The sequence below is a fragment of the Myxine glutinosa genome, chromosome 2 (assembly GCF_964187855.1).
Source record: "Myxine glutinosa chromosome 2, kmMyxGlut1.1, whole genome shotgun sequence".
NCBI classification, from domain to species: domain Eukaryota; kingdom Metazoa; phylum Chordata; class Myxini; order Myxiniformes; family Myxinidae; genus Myxine; species Myxine glutinosa.
In genome coordinates this window covers 125,930,476-125,953,416 of record NC_136262.1, presented here as the reverse complement: position 1 = coordinate 125,953,416, position 22,941 = coordinate 125,930,476, and the positions used below count along the sequence as shown (strand labels likewise).

Here is a 22,941-nt window from a genome sequence, read left to right as displayed (position 1 = left end):
GCCATTTTGGTCACAACATGTGGCTTGGGCTTCAGGCCTGTGGTGTACATTTGAAGACTGAACAATTTGTCTTCTATCATAAAACAAGAGCGAGAATTGCTTAGCAATACGTGTTCCCTACTGATGTGATATTTTCGAAGTCCAAAAAGGGCATAACTGTGAATATTGGTGAAACTCTCTGAAACTCAAACGTTTTCTGTAACTTGACAAAATAAACCCATGCACCAAGTTTATGTTGAATCTTACTATAATTCACCAAATATCCGTCCGTCTGTCTGTCTGTCCGTCCGTTCGAAGGTACCGCAAAAACGGCTGAACCGATTGCAACGATATTTTGGGTGGGTAATAGGGTATATTGTTTTTCCAATTTCAGCTTTGGCCTCCAGCATTTTCTTGTTTGGACTCCCGCATAATGTTATTTTCCCGGGTGCTGCACAAACGGCTGCACCGATCGCTGCATGGCTGCGCTGCATGGCTGCACCGATGGACTGCACCGATCAGACTTGGTGACGTCAGACAAAGACCTTTTATAAGGACATGGGTTGAATCCCTGCTTGAGAGAATGACGTGGGTTTAATCTCTACATATGAGAGAATTCCACAAAGCTATTTGGGCGGTGTATAAGCTAACAGATCGCTGTCTCCATCGATCTTGCCAAGGCCGTAACACCTATCGGCTAAAAATCCTTTTAACTGTTGACTTGATAGTTTTTACAATGAAGGAAACATTAACAATGTTGTTAAAAGTTTATTGTGTGATTAATTTGTGATTGGAGTTATGTTGTTTGGAATGAAAAAAAGAGATATCGTGTTCAAGTGAATGACGACATGCCGTGATGGTTTCTACCTTCCAAACGTGAACTTCGCCGATTGCCATATGCAGATTCGCCACAAACCCACGATCGATGTTTCTATGCGTGAACGTACCCGTTTGTTTACGAACGGGTACGTTTTTCATCGAAGTCCTTCACAAACTTGCTGCCCATGTCTGACGTGCGACTGAAGGTGCTACAGAAATGTGGAATTTATTGGTTTCATGCTTTAGCATTCGACGTATCTGCATTGCCTGTTTGCTTCCGGCCTCCCACCCGTGCATAGCACCGGTATCTCACGAGTATGTTAAATGGTATTTGACTTAATTCCAGTTTTCTTGATGCCTCACTTCCCTTGTACCTCACTTCCCTTGTACCTCACTTCCCTTGTACCTCACTTCCTGTGTACCTCACTTCCTGTGTACCTCACTTCATGTGGCCTCACTTCCTGTGGCCTCACTTCCTGTGTTCTCACTTCCTGTGTCTGGGATCGTTGTTGTTTAAAAGCGGGTCAGCCGACGACATGAGGGCTGCCTATGATCCGCTCCATGCTACGTTCCCTCTTAAGGACTTCAAGCCCCGCTTAGGCCTCTTCTTGTGCACCTGGCCACCATTGTGTTGATTAAAGCCTACCTAAAGGCCTACTTGTCTTTTCTGCTCTGCTCTGCCACCACCAGTATGGGAAAAAGTCTTCTTCATGTTCGGAGGGGGTGGGTTGATGTATTCGTGGTCGTGGGGGGTGGGGGAGGCATGGAGTTGAGGACTTTTAGTCTCATTTTACATTCCGCGTGTCCCTGCAAGCAATTTTGAAAATAGGGAGTACATAATACAAGGAAGGGGCAGTTTTGGAGCGTATGGCACAAGACGAGAATCCGGGAGTGGTAATAGATGTGGGGGGTTAGCATCCAATACCGTAGCTCTTATATGAGCCTCGATTTTGTATACAAAAAAAAACAGTGTCAGGCATAGTAGGCCATGAGCAGGTCTGAGCTTTCGTTCAGTTTCATTCCATTGGAGAGCTGCTACTTATCTATGTCATAGTATTGACACCCAGCCAATCATCAGTCAGTCTTGTCACAACAAGCGCTATATTTATTCAACAATGGCTTCCTCCTTGAAAGAGGTGCATTGTGATGATGTCTATAGAAGAGGCGTCGAATAGATGAGTAAGATGCACGTTTGTGTGTGATGCTTTTTGTGTCTATTAATTGCGTACGTCTATTAATTAATTACGTACTCTTGAAATGTACATTTTAACCCTTTAGACTACTGAGACCTATTCGACCTTTAAAGATCCTTTAAGACCCCCAATATCCTTAAGACCCAAAAGACCAACGGGCCCACTAGTACATCAAAAATGTGGCAGATTAATAATTCTTTGGATAATTTGCAATGCTCCAGGCATGATTATTCCCTCCGTAATTGACAGTTGACATTGTTACTTCCTCTTTGAAGACCCTGCTCTGATCGCTCGCAGAAACTGCAGTTTAGACTGTCTGACTTGTCTCGTCTTGAAGCAATGGGCGCATGGAAAAGGCCGAAAATGCCAAATGTCACTCCTCAAATCCTTACTTATCTATCTATAATTCCAGTAATCTCTGTACGTTTGTACGTTTGTACGTTTGTCTGTCTGTGACCGCTGTTTCTCGACAACCACGGGTCCGATATACTTTTAACTTGCCAGGTATATTGCTGGGGACCCGAGGATGTGCCTTTTCAAGGTTTCATATTAATCGGACAATTACTTACCGAGCTATGTCCAAAAAACGATTCAACCAATCAGAGAGCAGCGAACGATCGCGTGTGCCGGCGTTGCGAATGGACCAAACCATTCCATGTAAATAGAGGGGGGGGGGGGTTCTGTGGTCGTTGCGAATGGACGAAACCATTTCATGTAAATAGAGGGGGGGGGATTGTCACTGTACTCGCAAGCCGTTCGCCGTTCGCTTTGGCGTTGCGAATGGACCAAACCATTTCATGTAAATAGAGGGGGGGGATATAATTTTAGATAGATATATAGTACGGGCATATATATAGTACGGGCATGCCCTAGTCTATCTATAATTCCAGTAATCTCTGTCTGTACGTTTGTACGTTTGTACGTTTGTCTGTCTGTGACCGCTGTTTCTCGACAACCACGGGTCCGATATACTTTTAACTTGCCAGGTATATTGCTGGGGACCCGAGGATGTGCCTTTTCAAGGTTTCATATTAATCGGACAATTACTTACCGAGCTATGTCCAAAAAACGATTCAACCAATCAGAGAGCAGCGAACGATCGCGTGTGCCGAACGTGGCGGGCACACTCTGCCTCGGATGGCACATTTGAGAGCGTATTCATTTATTTCACGTTTGCAAACTATGTTGGCGTTAAACTATGTTTTACAACTAATAAAAACGAATTTGCGATTCATTCGCTTTCCTGCGCGTTTGTGCACGCGATGGCGATTTCTTTACCAAACTCCGGAAGCCGTTCGCTTTGGACCAAACCATTGCATGTAAATAGAGGGGGGGGATTGTCACCACTCGCAAGCCGTTCGCTTTGGACCAAACCATTTCATGTAAATAGAGGGGGGGGATATAATTTTAGATATAGATATAGTACGGGCATGCCCTAGTTTACTGAAGTACCTGATTGCAATAGCTACAACAGAACCATGATTGATTACAAGACCTCGATACTTCATTTGACAGACATTCATGTTTGCATAATTACTTCTCTACCATGATTCGTTAGGAAGTTTTTATGTATCGAAAACGAGGGTGGTTGCAATTATTTATGAAAAGTTGCTGTGTCTCAGTCATGATAATTATTTTAATAAAGCAAGGACAACCTCAGGATTTAGATTTTGTTTTTTTTAAGTATGTTGTCCAGTCTTCAAGTTCAGCAAGTACAATAGACCATGTATTAGTGGTGCTGGAGATACGAGTCTTTAAAAATGGCCGAATTGCCAAAAAGCGGCTTTTTCGACCCTGGTAGCAAACTTTAACACCCCACAGCGACGTGTTGGACAGAGATTTCATGTCGAACTTTTTACCCGGAGTCCACCATATAGTTGGCTATACATATGCGACATTTCAAGTAGCACCCCAGTCACGGAACGAAAACTGATTTTTAGCTGCTTTTTCCACCTGCTGTACATGGCCTATAGGTAAGCTAATATGGTTTTTAGGTAATATTTGTAGGGGATACATTTTAAATAAAAAGAGCGAGTGTTAACACTGTAGAAGAATTTATTGAGGCTTCATCTGGAATATTTACCAGGAAAATCTGGAATACGTTTTTTTTTTTTTTTTTTTGTTGTATACTGAATCGAGGCTCGTGAAAGAGCTAACATTTATTTCACAAACAAATCAACCAGACAAACAAAATATACAAAAAGAGGGAGCGGAAGACAAGATGGGGAGAGAAGGGGAAGCACACAACCACAACATTTGAGAGCAGGGAGAAGTGTGGGAGGGAGAGGGCTTGGGGGCAGGAGGCGTGGGAAGGGGGGGGGGGGGGGGGGAGAAGTATAAACACAAGGGGACCGAAATTAGCGGGGGTAGAAAAGATCAAGGTTTTGGATGGGGGAGGATAAGAGATGGTGGTGAACAGCTGTTTTAAAGACCTGGAGGGTGGAGTGGGATTGAAGAGAGTGAGGGAGTTTGTTCCAGAGGCGGGAGAAAAGAGGAAGGAAGGAGTGAAGGTGAGCAGAAAGTCTTGATTTTGGCAGTTTAACCATAAGAGGGTTGCAGGCAGATCTTGTGCGACCTGTAGGAATATTTCGTGGACAGAGCCCAGAGAGGGCTGGGGGGGCAAGGCCAGAGAGGAGTCGGTAGAAGACGGAAAGACCACCAACCTGCCTGCGGTGAGTGAGTGAAAGGCCCTTGGAGTTAGCTTCATCGCGGGAGATTCCAATGATTCTGAACGCTTTGGTTTCAACAGCGTGAAGACGGGCTAGGTGTGAGGCAGGAGCACCAGACCAGAGGGGAGAGCAGTATTCCATAGAGCTGCGGATGAAAGACTTGTATGTGGTGAGGAGCTCAGGTGTGCCAAGGAAGGACTTCGCACGACGGAGGATGCCCAGTCGGCGACTGGCTTTGGAGGCCAGATTTGAAATGTGGTTTTCCCAGGAAAGATCATGGCAGATAGTGAGACCCAAAAGCTTGAGTGACAGAACTTCTTGGAGAGGATTATTCAGAAAGTGGATGGGAGGGTTTTCCAGTCGGTTTTTACGTGAAGCAAAAAGCGACGTTAAGCAATTTGTTTGTGTTTGTCAATCCATCCGTCTATCTTATCAATTTATGATCAAGGAACTTTTTTTTTTAAATTGCATGCTATATTTTTAACATGAATCGGAATATGAATTGGAAGACAAGTCTTTTGTTTTTTCCATACCTTGACTCAGAATTTGGCCCTTGGGGCGTTACATAACACTAGGTGGGTTGCCTCAGCCTGTCAGCCTTCAGAGGTTGGAAAAATGGGTACCAGTTTACTGAAAACAGGTGGAACTGCAACAGCGGCACAGCCGTGCTCCTAGCAGTGATGCAATCAGCAGCCACATGCTCCATATGAAATAATGCCAATAATAACTCAAGAAAATTAACTTAATTTTATGTTCTTAATAGCTCTTTTATTCATGAAAACAAAATAGCACAAACATATTAATTAAGGGTAGAGTTTGGACAAATTTTAATGTTGAAGACCATCACCCTATTATCCCCATTGCCCTCTATGTTTGTGGATTTGCGGTTCATGGAGATTTTCAAGAATGCAACCACCGCAAACGGTAAAGCACCCCGCTCTGCTCACCAAACTCTCCTCTTTTGGTATCCATGGAAATCTCCACGCATGGAGACTTCCTCTCTCGTCGTAGTCAACGTGTGGCCCTGAATGGATTTCTCTCATCTCCTCTTCCTGTTCAGGCTGGAGTTCCCCAAGGCAGTGTTCTGGGCCCTGTGCTTTTTCTGGTCTTCATCAATGATCTCTCCGACTCTCTGGAAAATCCTCTCTATCTCTTTGCTGACGACTCCACTCTCTGTCGCTCCATTCCTCATCCCTCAGATCAGCAGTTTGCAGCCTCCTCACTCTGCAGACCTGGACAAAATCACAGAGTGGTCAAAGAAGTGGAACATGTCTTTCAATCCTGACAAATCTCACACTCTTACGATGTCTCTCCGAAAAGACCGACAGGAAAACCCTCCCATCTACTTTCCGAACATTCCTCTCCAAGAAGTTCTGTCACTCAATCTCTTGGGTCTCACTATCTGCCATGATCTTTCCTGGGAAAACCACATTTCCAAGCTGGCCGCCAAAGCCAGTCGCCGACTGGGCATCCTCCGTCATGCGAAGTCCTTCCTTGTCACACCTCAGCTCCTCACCAAAGACAAGGATTTCATCTGCAGCTCAATGGAATACTGCTCTCCCTTCTGGGCTGGCGCTCCTGCCTCACACCTAGCTCGTCTTCACACTGTTGAAACCAAAGCTTTCAGAATCATTGGAGTCTCCCGTGATAAAGCTAACTCCGAGGGCCTTTCACTCACTCACCGCAGGCAGGTTGGTGGTCTTTCTGTCTTCTACCGACTTCCGGCCTAGCTCCCCCAGCTCTATCTGTGCTGTCCCCCAAATATTCCTACAAGACGCACAAGATCTGCCAGTAACCCTCTTATGGTTAAACTGCCAAAATCAAGACTCTCTGCTCACCTTCACTCCTTCATTCCTCTTTTCTCCCGCCTCTGGAACAAACTCCCTCACTCTCTTCAATCCCACTCCTCCCTTCAGGTCTTTAAAATAGCTGTTCACCACCATCTCTTATCTTCCCCCATTCCCCCATCCAAAACCTTGATCTCTTCTACCCCCGCTAATTCACCCCAGATCCCCTTTTTTTTTGGGGGGGGGGGGGGGGGGGGGAAATCCCGACTTCTTTCTTTCCTGGAAGTCCTAGCTGTGTCCATGTGTTTTATACCTTTGCCACCCCTCCCCCGCCTTCCCATGCCTCCTCCCCCCAAGCCCTCTCCCTCCCACGGATCTCCCGACGTCCCTGTTCTCTGCTGTTGTACGTGTGTGCTTCCCTCTCTCTCCCCATATTGTCTCCCGATCCCTTTATTGTATGTTTTGTGTGTCCGTTTGTCCTTTTTTGTGATTGGTGTTAGCTCTTCCACTAGCCTCGATCCTGTATACAAAAAAAAAAAAAAAAGGCCCCCCTGTATAAACTTAAACACTGCATGGGGTGTCGTGTTCTATGAACTCTCTCGTTTATACAGTTTTGGTCACCACATCTGAGGAAGGACTTCGCTGCCATAGAGAGGATTCAGCCTAGCGCTACTAGATTGGTTCCGGAACTATCTAGACTCAGCTATGAAGAGCAGCCGAAGGAGACGAGGCTTTACTTATTACAACATCGGCAATTACGAGTGGATCCGATTGAGATATCTAAGAATATGAAGGGTGTAGACAAAATAGGTGCGGATTTCAACAGAACAGACAGTGATAGGGACAAGTGGACATAGCTTGAGAGTGAAGAAGAGGAGAGTTAGGGCGACTTTAAGACAGGGGTCTTTCATTCAGAGAGTAGTTAATGCATGGAGTAGTCTCCCTAGAAGGGTAGTGGCATCTGAAAGCATTGGGGGTGTTCATGGACATTGGGAGAAATGTGTCGGCAAGATTGGCCTCCTGCTGCGTCAGAAAAGTTCCTTGTACTTCCTTGTACTTATTCAAGTTACATTCAAGTTACATACATGAGATCCCTGCGGTACATCACTACTTAGAACTTCCCTGTTTGACATCCTTTCCACCACTACTCTTTACTTCCTATCCCAAAGACAGTTCTTCAATCTTCATCCAGGTTTCTATCTACCAACGACTCCCTAAGTCGGAACCGACAACCCCGGAAGCTCTAACCGTGCAAGTTTAAGTAATAGAGAGGATGACTGAGAATTGTAACCTAACAATTTAACGGAATTCAGGCAGGTGCAGTTGTGTGCAAAGAACCAGTATTTCAAGGATACTTTTTTTTTTCTTTTTTTTTTTTGAGTAAGTGTCTGAACTTTACCAAGTAGTTTGGAGACATATACTTTACACTAATTGCAATAAAGTCTCACCATGCTGTGGTGAGACTGTGAGAGAGATTGTGACAAATTCCATTGTCCCTCTTGTTTCTACACTCAGGCTAATCGAGTTGCACTCACCTTCTGCGAAACACTGCTTGGTGCTGCGGGCCAGAGACACAGTGGCAGCGAGCAGCTGGTTCAATGCGCTGCGTTCGACGACTGCCACCCTGTCTTCGGTGGCACTGCACGAGGCCAACGCAACATGTGCAGGAAGTTCGGTGTTTGCAGGCCGTCCCTTAGCTCACCTCACGTGGTCGGCAGAGCAGGTAAAGTGGCAGCATGCATGGTGTTTATGTTTGATGGTAACCATTTGGTTTGCCCAAGATTAAATACTACACTAAAATGTCCATTCTAATAACGTTTTAAAAAACTTTACGTCGATGAAGACTTTGGTCTAAGGTTGAAACTTAGACCAAAGTCTAAGTTTCAACCTTAGACTTTGGTCTAAGTTTTTTAGACGTCACACGCATACGTCAGTTGAAAAAAAATTTCCAAATGGAGTTTAGGATAACTTTGTTTGCTTATCAACTTTAACTTCAACTTCTGATTCACGATCATGACTTATTTAGTTGGATACCTGTTTGTATACATGGTTTGTACCTGCGACATATTGCAGGTCTACAAGAGCTTCGTCGTGTTGTTGTTGTTGGTGGTGGTGTTTTTGTTGGGGGTCGATTTTTGAAATTTGCACCCATGGCTCGGACAGCTGCCGGACCACGCACTCATCTGTCGCTTGTCTACACCCACCACAGCACCGAGACAAAATGATATGGCCGCCATCTTGGTTTTCTGGTGGGCCTAGCACATTAGGCCTGTGGGCCACTGCTGATTTATACACTGCCCGGGTTTGTTGCATCAGATTACCATTGGCTTTGTTTGGGTCAAGTGGTATTGACGATTAGGGACCCCGAAAAATCTAATCAATGTCGAATAATAGTAAGGTTCAATCAAGCACATCAGAATTCATGGTAATCACGTGTTACGTTGCATTACGTAAATTAGTAAAACGTAAATTAGTAAAATAATAGTTATGCAATTTTTGAACGGCCCCATATTGTGGTTAAGTAATCTGTGACCGTGTGACGAATCAGCTCATTCTGATATAACCGTGGGGAGGCTGTTATGGATGAGAGGTGTCGACTTAATCCTTATGAAATATGTAACTCCTCATGATCCGCTCTGTCAGCTGTTTAACCTCTCGAAGCTGCTCTTCCACACTTCCTTTGTAAAATTGCCATCAATCTGTCTTGGGATTATCTTTTTTATCGTCTATCCCTCTTTCATCCTCTTTAAAAGACTATGCCATTTTCATGCTTGAGCGCTTATGTGAATATAAATTATGTTATGCACAGGGCTGACAGGATGGCCTAGCCCTAGACTTAGAGATACGCACCCTCCACTATGAGCTGTCTTGCCTGGGTTTCTCAATTCCGACCCAGCTGTAAAATGTCATCCTGGTGATTAACAGGCAGGATGATTCATCAACATATGTGTGTGCTGTCCCTCGGATGGACGTTAAACAGGTGTCATCTGCCAACATTAGTTGGTGGATGTTATAAAGACCCGCGAATTGTTACAAAGTCCTGCCGGAATCAGCAGAGGGCATTGAAGGGATGCAAATTCTCTATGTAAATGTGTATTGTGTAGCGCCGCCTCCAGGTGAGAGAGGGTATTACAAGTCCCCACCCTTTACAGTGCAGTATTCTGTCCTCACGTTTTCTTGTGCAGTAAGGTGTTTTGAATTATAAATTATAAGCAGAAGGCATGTTTTTTCCTTCATGCACATCATCCGGGTTTTTCTTTCTATCTTCGGGAGCGATTGAGGGAGCTAGTTGCCGACACACCTCCTAAATAAAGGTATGTGTCAGAAGAATGAGTTGCATGCTAAGAACAAGGTTGCCCGTAGGGCAGGTACTCTACTAGTTCTAATAATTTGTGAGAGTGAAAAACTATAATTTTGTCATTGGCTAAAGGTGGTGGAAGAAGAAATGTGGGCTAGGGGGGTAACAAGGGGAGATGTAGAAAATAGGGCAAAATGGAGAAGATTGTCATGGCTAACACCCCGGTCTAGCAGGGAAAATGGCCTTAAAATGCCTGTTGTTGTTGTTGTTGTTGTATGGTTACATTTTGGTTGTTTTGCTTTTCTTTCTTGCATTGTTTGAAAAATCGTTCTTTCCCCTCATTCTTTGTGCACTATCGTCCGGACCATCTTTCACAGGTAACTGGAGAGTTTGGTCGACCAACTTGGCAACCAACTTTGATGGTGCTGACTGAGAGTGACCTTTACCTTTATCACAAATTTCCTCTCTCTCTCGAAGCCTGGGAGACACCGTATTGCTCTTATCCTCTCCTTGTCACACGGTACGTATCAAAATTTTCAGGATGGATGAAGTGAGTCTTTCTAATAAATAATGTGCTAAAAGGGAAATTTTGCAAGTGGAAAACAAAATTGACAAACTATTTCCCTCATCAGAATAAGGATAAGATTGTTTAAATGTTCCTCAAGCAAGTGCATGTGAACTCTACACATGCTTCACAAAAGAGTGCCTCCTCTAACTACAGCAGCAGGTTACATTAATACCCGTAACACACACGCATACACGTACCAGTTTTTACTTGATCATAAATTGAACCTGTCTATAACAATCGTCAGGGAGTGAGTGCAGGATAGGGTGTTGGTAGATTGAGTGTAGGCAGAGGAAAAGGGAGAGGCAAACTCAGCAAAGTTTTTTTTTTTTTTTTTTTTTTCCAGCAATTCCACATCCATCAAGACCACGTTGCACAAATGTGTATGATACTGTTGTTGAAGAAACGTTAACACCCATACATCAAGCTAGGTCATCCACAATATCGCTACTGGATGTTTTTTTTTTTTTTTTTGTATACTGAATCGAGGCTCGTGAAAGAGCTGACATTTATTTCACAAACAAATCAACCAGACAAACAAAATATATAAAAAGAGGGAGCGGAAGACAAGAGAAGGGGAAGCACACAAACACTTGAGGGCACACAACATTTAAGAGCAGGGAGATGTGTGGGAGGGAGAGGGCTTGGGGGGAGGGGGGTGGCAGAAGTATCAAACACAAGGACACCAAGGACTTCCAGGACAGAAGTTGGTCATGTGCCCCGAATGTTATGAAATGGTTTATTGGGAGTGGATGGATCTGAAGTTCGAGGGAGATCTTTTTGAATCAAAAAAAAAAAAAAAAAAACTTTTTTTTTTCCTCAAAAAAAAAAACGCTTTTTCAAAAAAGATCCCCGAATCTTTTTGGAAGTTACCTTCAGTAGAGACCATACCTTGATGTAGTTAACATCAATTTTGGAGTGTTTGACCTTTCATCCTCGACCATTTCTGTGGTGAACAGTACCAGTTTTGTTTTTATCCTCAGAGTCGTGAATATAGTTCCTGCTGAAACATGAAGTAGGGCTGAAACCTTCCTCATGGAGTCACCGTCACTACAGTAGTTATCAGACCGATTTATAATATCCTTCCCAGGAGCCATAGTACTCACCACGATTTCCACACTCCACAATGATATCACCCCTGTGTACTTTGATCATATCCTTCTGCAGGTGTGGCACTTTTTGATTGATTTTAAGACAACTATAATCAACACATGACTAATGACTATACTATGAAGCATTTACTTTTTAAACCAGAGATGTGATTCTATCATTTGTTATTTGCATTTTATCACACACACACACACACACACACACACACACACACACACACACACACACACACACACACACACACACACACACACACACACACGGTGATGTACGTGCACCTGCCCCACTATTTTTCTGCACATTGAACCTCTGCCCCACTCCCACAGTATGACGTCAATAAACTGAATGAATGATCGTTTTAAGGCCATTTTCCCCGCTAGAGCGGGGGTTAGCCTTGCGGGCCCCATGACAATCATGGTTCCCTGTTTGAGGCAATGTTTTTATGGCCGGATGCCCTTCCTGACGCCAACCCTTAGTCGCCTCGTACGATGCGCAGGGATACGGTGTACCTATTCTAAACCGGGGTACACACCGTGATCATTCATCCCAGCAAGCTGGTACTCAATTTGCCGACCTCGGAAGGATGACAGGCTGAGTCAACCCCCTGGTGTTAATTCGGCGATCGATCGGGATTCAGAACCCAGGATCCTAGGATCCCAAGCCGGCACCCTAACCGCTAAGCCAACACCAGGCTTTATTACGTCAATAAACTGATGGGTTTAATTAATGTAATGTTGATGTAGCACAGGAATGATGGGCTAAACGGCCTCGGCCTGTCAAAGCTCCTTGTATGCATCTTTGTAAGTGGAGAATACAGGGTGTTTCAAAAAAAGTGGACTATTTGAGAAACCTGGTAGTTTTTTTTTTTCCTATACAAGATCGAGGCTCGTGTAAGAGCTAACATTAATCACAAAAAAAAACAAAAAACAGACACACAAAACATACAATACAGGGAGCGGGAGACAAGATGGGGAGAGAGAGGGAAGCACACAAGCACAACATTTGAGAGCAGGGACATCGGGAGATCTGTGGGGGGGAGAGGGTTTGGGGGGAGGAGGCATGGGAAGGAGGATGGGGGTGGGAGAGGTAGAAAACACATGGACACTGCGAGAACTTCCAGGAAAGATGTCGGAATTGCAAAAAATTAATGAATTTTCCTGTTGGTGCCCAAGTCGATTATTTAAGAACCGAATCTTTATCCCACAAGGTAGAAGAGTTCAAGATGCACATGAGATTACTTGTCGTTGTCACGAACCCACGGTGGTAAAATGTTATTTTTTAAAATTAAATTAAATTAAATTAAATTTTTTAATTAAATATTAAAATTTTAAAATTCATATTCAAGCTATATCTGCGTCTCACAACTGTAAATATACATCCCACGTGACCACCCATCTGACCACTTACCTGCCCGGGTCCGGGTGTTCTCTTAGGCTCGTTGATTCAGGCTCGTCACGTTGCTCCCCGCAGCCTGGAGCGGAGCTCTGCTTTGTGCTGCGACACGGTGGCCCTCACGGTGCTGAATCGCACACGTTCCGTGCGGAGACAACACGAGACCTTTCGGTGTGGACGCGGACCTTGCTACATTCTTGCTACGCTGCCGTCGAGCTATCTCATGAAGCTACTGTTGGTATGCACTTGATGTATTGCTCGCAATAAACTCCTCATAACTATCTTCCAATGTCGCCGTTTAGAGAAAATGATATGACAGGATAGGCAAATCAACCGACCGTACTCACTAACTTTCAAACGATACGGAGAGTTGCTGAAATTCATGTGGACAACTTACTTATTACCCTGCGCTCGCGAAGCGAAAAGTGCGGTTGAGCATTCAAGTGCGTACGTGTGCCGTGTCTGCATTTAAAAAAAAACATTTTCTTGGCAACCGTTGTTCCGATTGACATGAAATTTTACCGTAGGAGCGTCTCTGCCTGTAGATTTTTTTTGCTGATAATTATGACGTCATAGGTCACGTGGTACGGACGCCATCTTGGAAAAACGTTACACCTCTATATCTCCCAAACCGCTTAATGGAAAAAATTGAAGCATGGCTCATTGTCAAGTACACCTCATGGGGAATAAAATATGTTAATGATGATGTCATAGGTGCCTCCATTATGACGTCATAATTCGACAAGTACAGCGCTTGATCTGATCAGTATGAAAAAAAAAATTCCTCCAACTGTTAGTCCGATGAACACGAAATTTTCTAAATATGTGCGGCTCCTCCTGTATAATTTTTTAATGATAATTATAACGCCATAGGTCACGTGGTACAGACGCCATCTTGGAAAAAATCGAAAAAAGCTGCACCTCTATATCTCCAAAACCACTCCATGGAAAAAATGGAAACATGGCTCATTGTCAAGTACTCCCCTTGGGGAATAAGATATGTTAAGGATGATGTCATCGGTACCTTCGTTATGACGTCATAATTCGACAAGTACAACATTTATCTGATCATTGTGAATTTTTTTTCTCAGCAACTGTTGGTCTGATGGGCACAAAATTTTCACCATAGGAGCGCCTCCTCCTGTGGAATATTGTAAAGATAATCATGACATCATAGGTCATGTGGTACAGGCGCCATCTTGGAAATACCGAAAAATGTTACAACTCTATATCTCCAAAACTGCTGCATGGAAAATATTGAAACATGGCTCATTGTAAAGAACTCCATATGGCGAATAGGTGTTGTTAACGATGACGTAATTGGTGCCATAATTATGACTTCATAATTCGACAGGGACAACGCTTAGTCTGATCAGTTTGCAATGTATTGAGCATGATCTATGCAACAATTATATTTATAGAGAATATAAATTTATGATTTAATCGCTCACGTGGTCTGGCAGCCATATTGGATCAAAGAAAAATATGTTCAAAAACAGAAGAGTTGGCTCGCAACAAGTTGACTGCGCAGGGTAAGTATTCTATGAATACCATCTAGTTTTTGAAGAAGGAATAGTTTTGTTCAGTCAAAAATACCTTGTGCTCAGAATTGTGCCTGTCCACATATTTGGCTTTAGATTTGCATTTGCAAAAGCATTAAAATGATAGAGATGCTGAGTGTAGATGTGCGTGTGGAATTTTGATGCGGGTGTGGAATCTTCTTGAGATGCAATCGATTTTCCAATGGCTGAGTAATGAGAGTTTACAACTAGACAGCAGTGTGGATGTCTTGTGCCCCCATTTTGGTGTGTTAGGAACATCATACAAACAGATTTCTTTCTTTCTTTTTTCCAAGAGCATTGAATATTGTTCAGTCTGTCCAATGGCATGTCTCACAATCTGTCCTGGTTGTTAAATTGATTCTTGCCAATGTCTATATAATCACCTGGGAAAAATGCCAGGGGCATAGAAAAGGCCCCTTTATGTGGTATGTGCCATGTGGAAAACTCTAGAAAAGAATGGACATTCCACAGCTTGTAGAAAATGCCAAACAATAGAAAAGAAGGGACATTGAAAAAAAAGTCGTGTGCATGCTGGACTACCCTTGTGTTCTTAGGAGGAACCAAGTAATGCTCTAGAAAAGTTCATATAAAGAGGCGTCCTACATACTGTATATAGGATAAAACCCATCAGTAAGTAAAGTTTTTTGAACTGTATGAATCAAATTGGCGCCCCTTTATATGAACTTTTCGAGAGCATTACTTGGTTCCTCCTAAGAACACAAGGGTAGTCCAGCATGCACACGAGATTTTTTGAATGTCCATTCTTTTCTAGAGTTTTCCACATGGCACATACCATATAAAGGGGCCTTTTCTATGTCCTTGGCATTTTCCCCAATAATGATTGTAAGATGCCTACAATCGGTTTCCTTTTGAAATACAATCACTTGGTCAAAGTGATACTCTAACAGCTGTGTCCTTGTTGTGACTGTGTATGCTGTTCTGTGCACATGATGTAAATGACTTTGTTAACCCACTCTCCTTCCAAGTTGGATGTTTTTATTACCCCACGCTTATAGTGCTAGGCAGGGTTAAGCAATTTGTTAACTCTGTCTGTCTGTTTGACTGTTGTCACTCGTCAGTCTATGATCGTGGAACTACTTGATTCCAATTGAACGTTACATCTTGGACATGAATCAGAACATGAACCTGCAGTTTAGCAGTACTTTGGCTCTGAATTTGGCAGATCTCCCTCCCACACATTCCCGATGTCCCTGCTCTCAAATGTTGTGTTTATGTGCTTCCCCTTCTCTCCCCATCTTGTCTACCGCTCCCCTTTTTATATACTTTGTTTGTTTGTCGCTTTGATTTGTTTTTGTGATAAATGTTAGCTCTTTCACGAGCCTCGATTCTGTATACAAAAAAAAAAAAAAAAAAATCTCGTCCCAAGATGTGTTCTTATGCACACTTGCGGTATAGCAATTACCTAACTCTGCCTGTCTGGCAGCCAAACAAAATTGAAAATCATTCCAAACAGGAAACTTACTGTTTTTAGGGATGTCATAAAGGACACATACCACAGGCACAAATAATTAATTTAACGTGTTAAATTAGATGGTGTAAAAGATGCTGGATCAATGGTGGTAACTTCCAATTAAATGCTTTGGGGTTTTCTTTCTACAGCTTTTAATTTTTTCTTTTATTACAATTGAATTACATATTTAAACACTGTAGAATACAAATCTCCTTGTTTTCACTTCTAAAAACCTTCAGTTTAGCAATACTTGGACAAAATTATATGCTGTCTCGACCAATCAAATTTTCCACGCGCTCTGAGGGTAGAGAAACAGTGAGATTCAGACAACAATGGCAGTTCCTAGGAATGCAACCACAAAGCTAACTTCGTCCAAGGATACACTACCGATCAAAAGTTTTAGAACACCTCAAATTTTCCAGTTTTTATTGAAATTTAAGCAATTCAAGTCCAGTGAATAACCTGAAATGGTGCAAAGGTAAGCAGGAAGACAGACAGACCATTATAACCCTTAAAAGTGTATGTCTTTCCTTTAGAGAAATTGCAAAGAAAGCCAAGGTGTCAGTGAGTACAGTTTCCTACACCATCAAAAGGCACTTGGAAAGGCACTTGGAAAGAGGACAGGAAGAGGTCTGGCAGACCCAAAGCCACAACAGAATCAGAAGACAAGTTTCTCAGAGTCAACACCTTGCGTGACAGGTGGCTCACAGGACAACAGCTTCAAGCACAGCTTAACACTGGTCGAAGTAAGCAAGTCTCAGTTTCAACTGTGAAGAGAAGACTTCGAGCTGCAGGTTTGACAGGTCGAGTGGCAGTAAGAAAGCCATTGCTAAGATGGCAAAATAAGAAAAAGAGGCTTTCCTGGGCCATGAAGCACCACCAGTGGACTACTGAAGACTGGAAGAAGGTCTTATGGACCGATGAATCAAAATTTGAAATCTTTGGTTCATCACGCAGGGTTTTTGTATGCCGTAGAGTAGGCGAAAGGATGGTTCCTCAGTGTGTGACACCAACTGTCAAACATGGAGGAGGAAGCGTGATGGTCTGGGGCTCTTTTGCTGGATCCAGAGTCGGCGACTTGCACGGAGTGACTGACACCCTGAACCAAAAGGACTACCACAGCATTTTGCTGCGCCATGCAATACCCTCTGGTATACACCTGGTTGGTCAGGGGTTCATTCTACAGCAAGATAATGACCCTAAACACACCTCCAGGCTATGTCAAAACTACCTTCGAGGAAAAGAACAAGACGGTAGGCTTCAAATCATGGAATGGCCAGCACAGTCTCCAGACTTAAACCCCATCGAGCTGGTTTGGGATGAACTGGACAGAAGGGTGAAAGCAAAGCAACCTACAAGTGCAACACATTTGGGGGAACTTCTGCAACAGTGTTGGGAAGAACTTCCCGAGCAATATTTGATTTCCATTGTGGAAAGAATGCCACGGGTGTGTTCGGCGGTTATACCTGCAAAAGGTGGCGACTTTGCTGAGTCAAAAATTTAAATTAAATTTTGTTAAACAAAATGATTCTATGATTTCTTTTTTATCTCCAATTGTTTCTTTGTTCTATGCTTCATTTCAGAGAACATTGAGACATTAAACTGCGTAAATTTCAATAAAAACTAGAAAAATTGAGGTGTTCTAAAACTTTTGACCGGTAGTGTACATTTTGTTTGGTGCATCTTATTTTCAAAGCTCGTTCCAAAATCGTCATTTTCTCCAAGAAGAGTTGGCTCCTAAAATTTCTCCCAAAATTTCTAAAATTGTCAATTTTCGTCTGATTGACTTGAAATTTGAAGAGGATTTGCATACTTGATCGTTGAATTCAACCAGCAATTAGTTTAGGTCAACATAGGCCAAAAGGTCAACATAGGCCAAAATATCAGCATAGGTCAAAAGGTCAACATAGGCCAAAGGTCAACATCGGTCAAAAGGTCAACATAGGCCAAAATATCAACATAGGCCAAAAGGTCAACATAGGCCAAAAGGTCAACATAGACCAAAGGTCAACATAGGCCAAAAGATCAACATAGGCCAAAAGGTCAACATTGGCCAAAATATCAACATAGGCCAAAGGTCAATATAGGCCAAAAGGTCAACATAGGCCAAAAGGTCAACATAGGCCAAAGGGTCAACATAGGCCAACATATCAACATAGGCCAAAAGGTCAACATTGGCAAAAAGATCAACATAGGTCAAAAGGTCAACATAGGCCAAAGGTCAACATAGGTCAAAAGGTCAACATAGGCCAAAATGTCAACATAGGCCAAAAGATCAACATAGGCCAAAAGGTCAACATAGGCCAAAAGGTCAACATAGGCCAAAGGGTCAACATAGGCCAAAATATCAACATAGGCCAAAAGGTCAACATTGGCCAAAAGATCAACATAGGTCAAAAGGTCAACATAGGCCAAAGGTCAACATAGGTCAAAAGGTCAACATAGGCCAAAAGGTCAATATAGGCCAAAAGGTAGGCTAAAGGTCAACAACTTATTTTGGGGATTTCGCAAGTGTCGTGCTCTGCATGATATATTTCTTGTTTGTTTATTGTGGGGTTTTTTCAATCGTATTTATCCCATCGCTGATATGTAATTACTGGTATATGAATCTTCCCTTTGTGTATTTTAGTCAAATTATATTTGAGATATATAATAATAATCTGTTGTAATCTTTTTCTGTAAAAATCATTACTTTGTCCAATAGCTTGCAGCCCCCTCTTCCCCAATCTCATCCCTCCGTCCCGCACCCACCTTCCCATCTCCTTTCCAATTAGATAGGATTTTATGAGGTTGAAATTTTTCAAGGGACCTCAGGCTGATATTTGGGGCCATCTGTTTATGATGCTCACTTTATACACCATTACATCTTCACCCTGATCATGTCAAACTGCCTTTCTTTCTCTTGCAGCCTGTTTGTGGAATGACTTGGATTGCTGGCTTACTATTCACTACGAACATGGCTTCACGGTGCATCGGCAAATAACAGCCAATAATCCATCAATTATGAATTCCGACCTGTTGTTTACCTACCCATATGAGCGACTGCGTCGATCGTCCGATGATGGTGTCTCCAAGCTTTATCTTAACTTTGGCGGCCCAGAAGGAGAGATTGTAAGTGGTTGTAGGTTTTGTTCTTCTCAATTACTAAGAATATTTTGCAAACTGAGGCATATTGATCAAATAAAAATAGATAAATCTAATTTAATTTTGTGCATGAGGGTAAGTAGCTCTGTTTTTTTTCTCTCTCTCTACAATAGTGAGGTCTTGAAAGAACAAGGTAAATTAACATTGTGGTCGTGAGGAAACAATTGGGCACAACCAGCAAGAGAATAAATGTTCAGTAAAGCGGAGAGAGAGACAAAGAGACAAAGACAGAAATAAACCACTGAAACCAGCAAATAAGACGGTTGGGTTAGGAAGGCTTCAGGGTAGGTCAGGAATGAGGATGACAAGAGGTAGTGGTGCACTGCTCGCTTGAAAACCTGGAGGAAAGAGTGGGAAAGAACGGCCTGTGAATGAATGTGCAGCCAGCCTGGATTTTAAAACTTTAACCAGGAGAGGGTTACTGTACTAGAAGAACGTTTTTTCTGGCGGATTTTTTTTGAAGAACGTTTTGCAAGAAGATTATAGATGTTTGTGTGGTGTGTGTCTAAAAGATTTAAGACCCCCGGGGTCTGTAGGGTCTTTGGGATTGTGAGGGTCTTGGGGTGTCATGGGTTCTAAAGGGTCTGCAGCATCTATAGGGTCTTAGGGATCTGAAGGGTCTTAGGGTTCTGCAAGGTCTTAGCCTAAGAGTTCCATAGGGTCTTAGGAGTCTTAAGTGTCTAAGGGATATAAAGGGTCTCAGGCAGTCTTAGGGGGTTTAAAGGGTCTTAGTGTTATAAAGGCTTTCAAGGGGTCTAAGACACTAAATGATGTAAACGTCTAACGGTGTCTAAAGGGTCTAAAATATATAAAGGGTCTTAGAAGGGTCTAAGGGATCTCAGCAGTCTCCAGGGTCTAAAGGTTTAAAAAGTTCCAATATTACGGAATTAATAGACGTAGTTATTATGATGCAACTGACTTTCAAACAGTGCGTAATTAAGAGACGTATATATATATATATATATATATATTCACGTGAGTTAGTGGTTAGACCTACACTTGCTGCATTATACATGGATTATTATAAAATATAGATTATTACATTATAGATGTGTGTGTCTTTATGTGTCCAGGCCATAACTTTTTTTTATCATTTGAGTTTTTGTCATAAAATTCAAATCGGACGCGGATGGCCTTTACATTTCGAGATGCTTTCTACTTATTTCAAGTATTATGGTTTGAATAATATGTGGATAGAATTTTAAAGACTTCTCACCTTCTTTTTTTTCATACCGACTTCTTTCCTGGAAGTCCTCGCAGTGTCCATGTGTGTTTTTTTTTTTTTTTTTTACCTCTCCCCCCCCCCCCCCCCACCCTTCCCACGCCTCCCCCCCCCCAAGCCCTCTCCCTCCCACAGATCTCCCATTGTCCCTGCTCTCAAATGTTGTATTTGTGTGCTTCCCCCTCTTTCCACATCTTGTCTCCCGCTCCCTTTATTTCGTCTTATGTGTCCATGTTAGCTCTTACACGAGCCTCGATATTGTATACAAATTTTTTTTTTTTTTAAAGGCTAGTAAAAGTTTATCCAGTATTTCAAATCCATACATCACTGGCTTTGTGACGATGCATTTTTGTTATCTACAGTGCCTGGACCTTCTGGGCAGTCCAAAACCCATCGTCTTCATCCTGCACTCTTTCCTCTCGGCAAAACTCATCCGAATGGGACTGGTGGCATGACCCTCGATAATCCGCTTCCTGTGTCATTCTTTTGAAGTATCATCGTGGATCAATCGGCACGATTTCCTCCACATTTTCTCGTGCTTTTTTTGTAAAAGAATCCTCTTGTTTCTATGGTTTCAGCGGATTAAGATGAATTGCATCAATACTGGAGTATTTCTATTATTCTGCATGCAACATGTGGCTGTGGGTTTGGGTCATCGCCGGGATTGGTCTGCGCCCCTGTTGCAGTCATTTGTTCAGGGTTCCAGAGATAACTCGCCGACTCTTCATGAAGAACACAGCGGGATATTTAACCTTCACCAACCACTGGGAGCAGACTGGTCCTCCTGCTCCATGTCCATCCTGGGGACAGTGCAGAATCACCCTGCATGTGAAACATCAGGGAATGACAGTTTACAACTGTGTCGGGATTTGAACCCAGGTTAGGCAGCTCAGAAGTGAGTGTTCATACCTCAAGGTTATCCTGCCAGCTCATGTCTAATAGGTAAGGCAGAGCGGAACAAAAAATACAATGCACTTGAGTTGCGAAAAGGGCCCTTTACCCTCCGAAAGCAACAAAAACTACAAGTTAACATCTTTCAGATTTATTCTTGGTTTTCTTAAGATCATCTTGTTTGCACGGGAACTCGAATGGGGATTTTTATGGATTTAAAGAATATGGTTATCAATAAGTTATGGGTTTTTTTTATACAAGTGTCGAGAGATTTAACTCATCGAAAGAACAATGGAAGAAAACCATGACAACCCTGATGAGTAAATGGACGTTTTTTGAGGGTCGGTAACATGAGGGTAACCAATCTTCCAAAACAATTATTCGTTAATAATTAGGCCTCATAACTGTGAGTAACTTTGTTATTTTCTGGTTTGTTTTTCAAATATAATAAAACATTTACTGGTGCTTTCATGGCTTCTGTTTTACTTACAGCTTGTTATTGAGAAAGAAGTGCTTTTTGGATTTCAGACACTGGAGCCTTAAAATATTTATAATTTATGTTTAAGCTTGGGATAAAGAATTTATATAAGCCTGGTGTTGGCTTAGCGGTTAGGGTGCCGGCTTGGGATCCTAGGATCCTGAGTTTGAATTCCAGTCGATCGTTGAATTAACGGCAGGTGGGTCGACTCAGCCTGTCCTCCTTCCGAGGTCGGCAAATTCAGTGGCAGCTTGCTGGGATGAATGTGCCGGTGTGTGCCCCGACTTAGAATAGGTACGCTGCATCCCAACGAGTCGTAAGAGGTGACTAAAGGGTTGGCATCAGGAAGGGAATCCGGCCATAAAAGCATTGCCTCAAAAAGGGGTCAAAAGGTCAACATAGGCCAAAGGTCAACCACTTTTTTTCAAATTTCTAAAATCCTCAATTTTCATCCGATTGACTTGAAATTTGAATAGGATTTTCATATCGGCCAACTGAATTCAACCACCAGCTATTTTTGAGATCAGAATAGGTCACAAGGTCAACATAGGCCAAAGGTCTTTGAATATTTGGTCTTTGAATTGAACCACCAATTATTTTACAGTCATATTTGTTTTAGGGATTTCGCAAGTATCGTTCTCTGCAAGACATCTTTCTTGTTTTTGTTTTTGTTTTTTTGTGCACAGGATATTTCCACACATTGTTGACGGATCCGGTTGAAATTTTGTGGAGAGGTTGGGTGTATGACAAAAACAAATTGATTCGATTTAGGTGAAGATCCGGATCCGGATACGAGAATGTTTTTGTGATTTTTCATATACGGCTAAAACCGATATACAGCACGATATTTCAAAAAGTTATGGACGACTTATGACAAAACTTGGTGGATGAGTTTTAGTTAGGCAGTTAAGAGGAAGCATCGTTCATTTTTTCAGGAAAGCACCAAATTTGGCACAGATGTAGTATGGATCTATACAATAAAATTGTTTTCCTGAGGGGTGCCCAAAAATTCAGAAAATTCAAAAAATCCCCAAAAAATGTCCTGGATGCCGTGAAAAAGGGGAGAAAACGGGTATTGATTCGAACTGTAGATTCTGATATTGTGGTCTTGGCAATAGCACAATACTTTACCTACCAGTCACACGGTGTGGAGGAACTCTGGATTGCCATTGGCACTGGTAAAAGCTACCGCTACCTTGCCATCCATAAAATTGCCACCGGCCTTGGCCGCAGGAAGTCCGAGTCTTTGCCATTATTTCATGCCTTCACTGGCTGCGACACAGTGTCATTTTTTGCCCAAATTGGGAAAAAGACAGCCTGGAAGGCTTGGGAGGCATACCCCAGCATCACGCAGACCTTTC

At 42.7% G+C, this 22,941-nt stretch overlaps 1 protein-coding gene across 1 annotated transcript in view; it reads left to right on the top strand.

Annotated features, from left to right (window-relative positions):
- The window catches only part of LOC137421292 (beta-2-syntrophin), a 90,584-nt gene extending 69,013 nt beyond the window's left edge, over positions 1–21,571 (top strand). Inside the window, exons 3-7 of the mRNA XM_068107194.2 lie at positions 7,963–8,170; positions 10,123–10,265; positions 12,854–13,050; positions 18,754–18,956; positions 20,574–21,571. Of these exons, the coding sequence (XP_067963295.1) occupies positions 7,963–8,170; positions 10,123–10,265; positions 12,854–13,050; positions 18,754–18,956; positions 20,574–20,666 (844 nt within the window). The 3' untranslated portion in view covers positions 20,667–21,571. The remainder of the gene's footprint in view (positions 1–7,962; positions 8,171–10,122; positions 10,266–12,853; positions 13,051–18,753; positions 18,957–20,573) is intronic.
- The last annotated feature ends 1,370 nt before the right edge of the window (positions 21,572–22,941 follow it).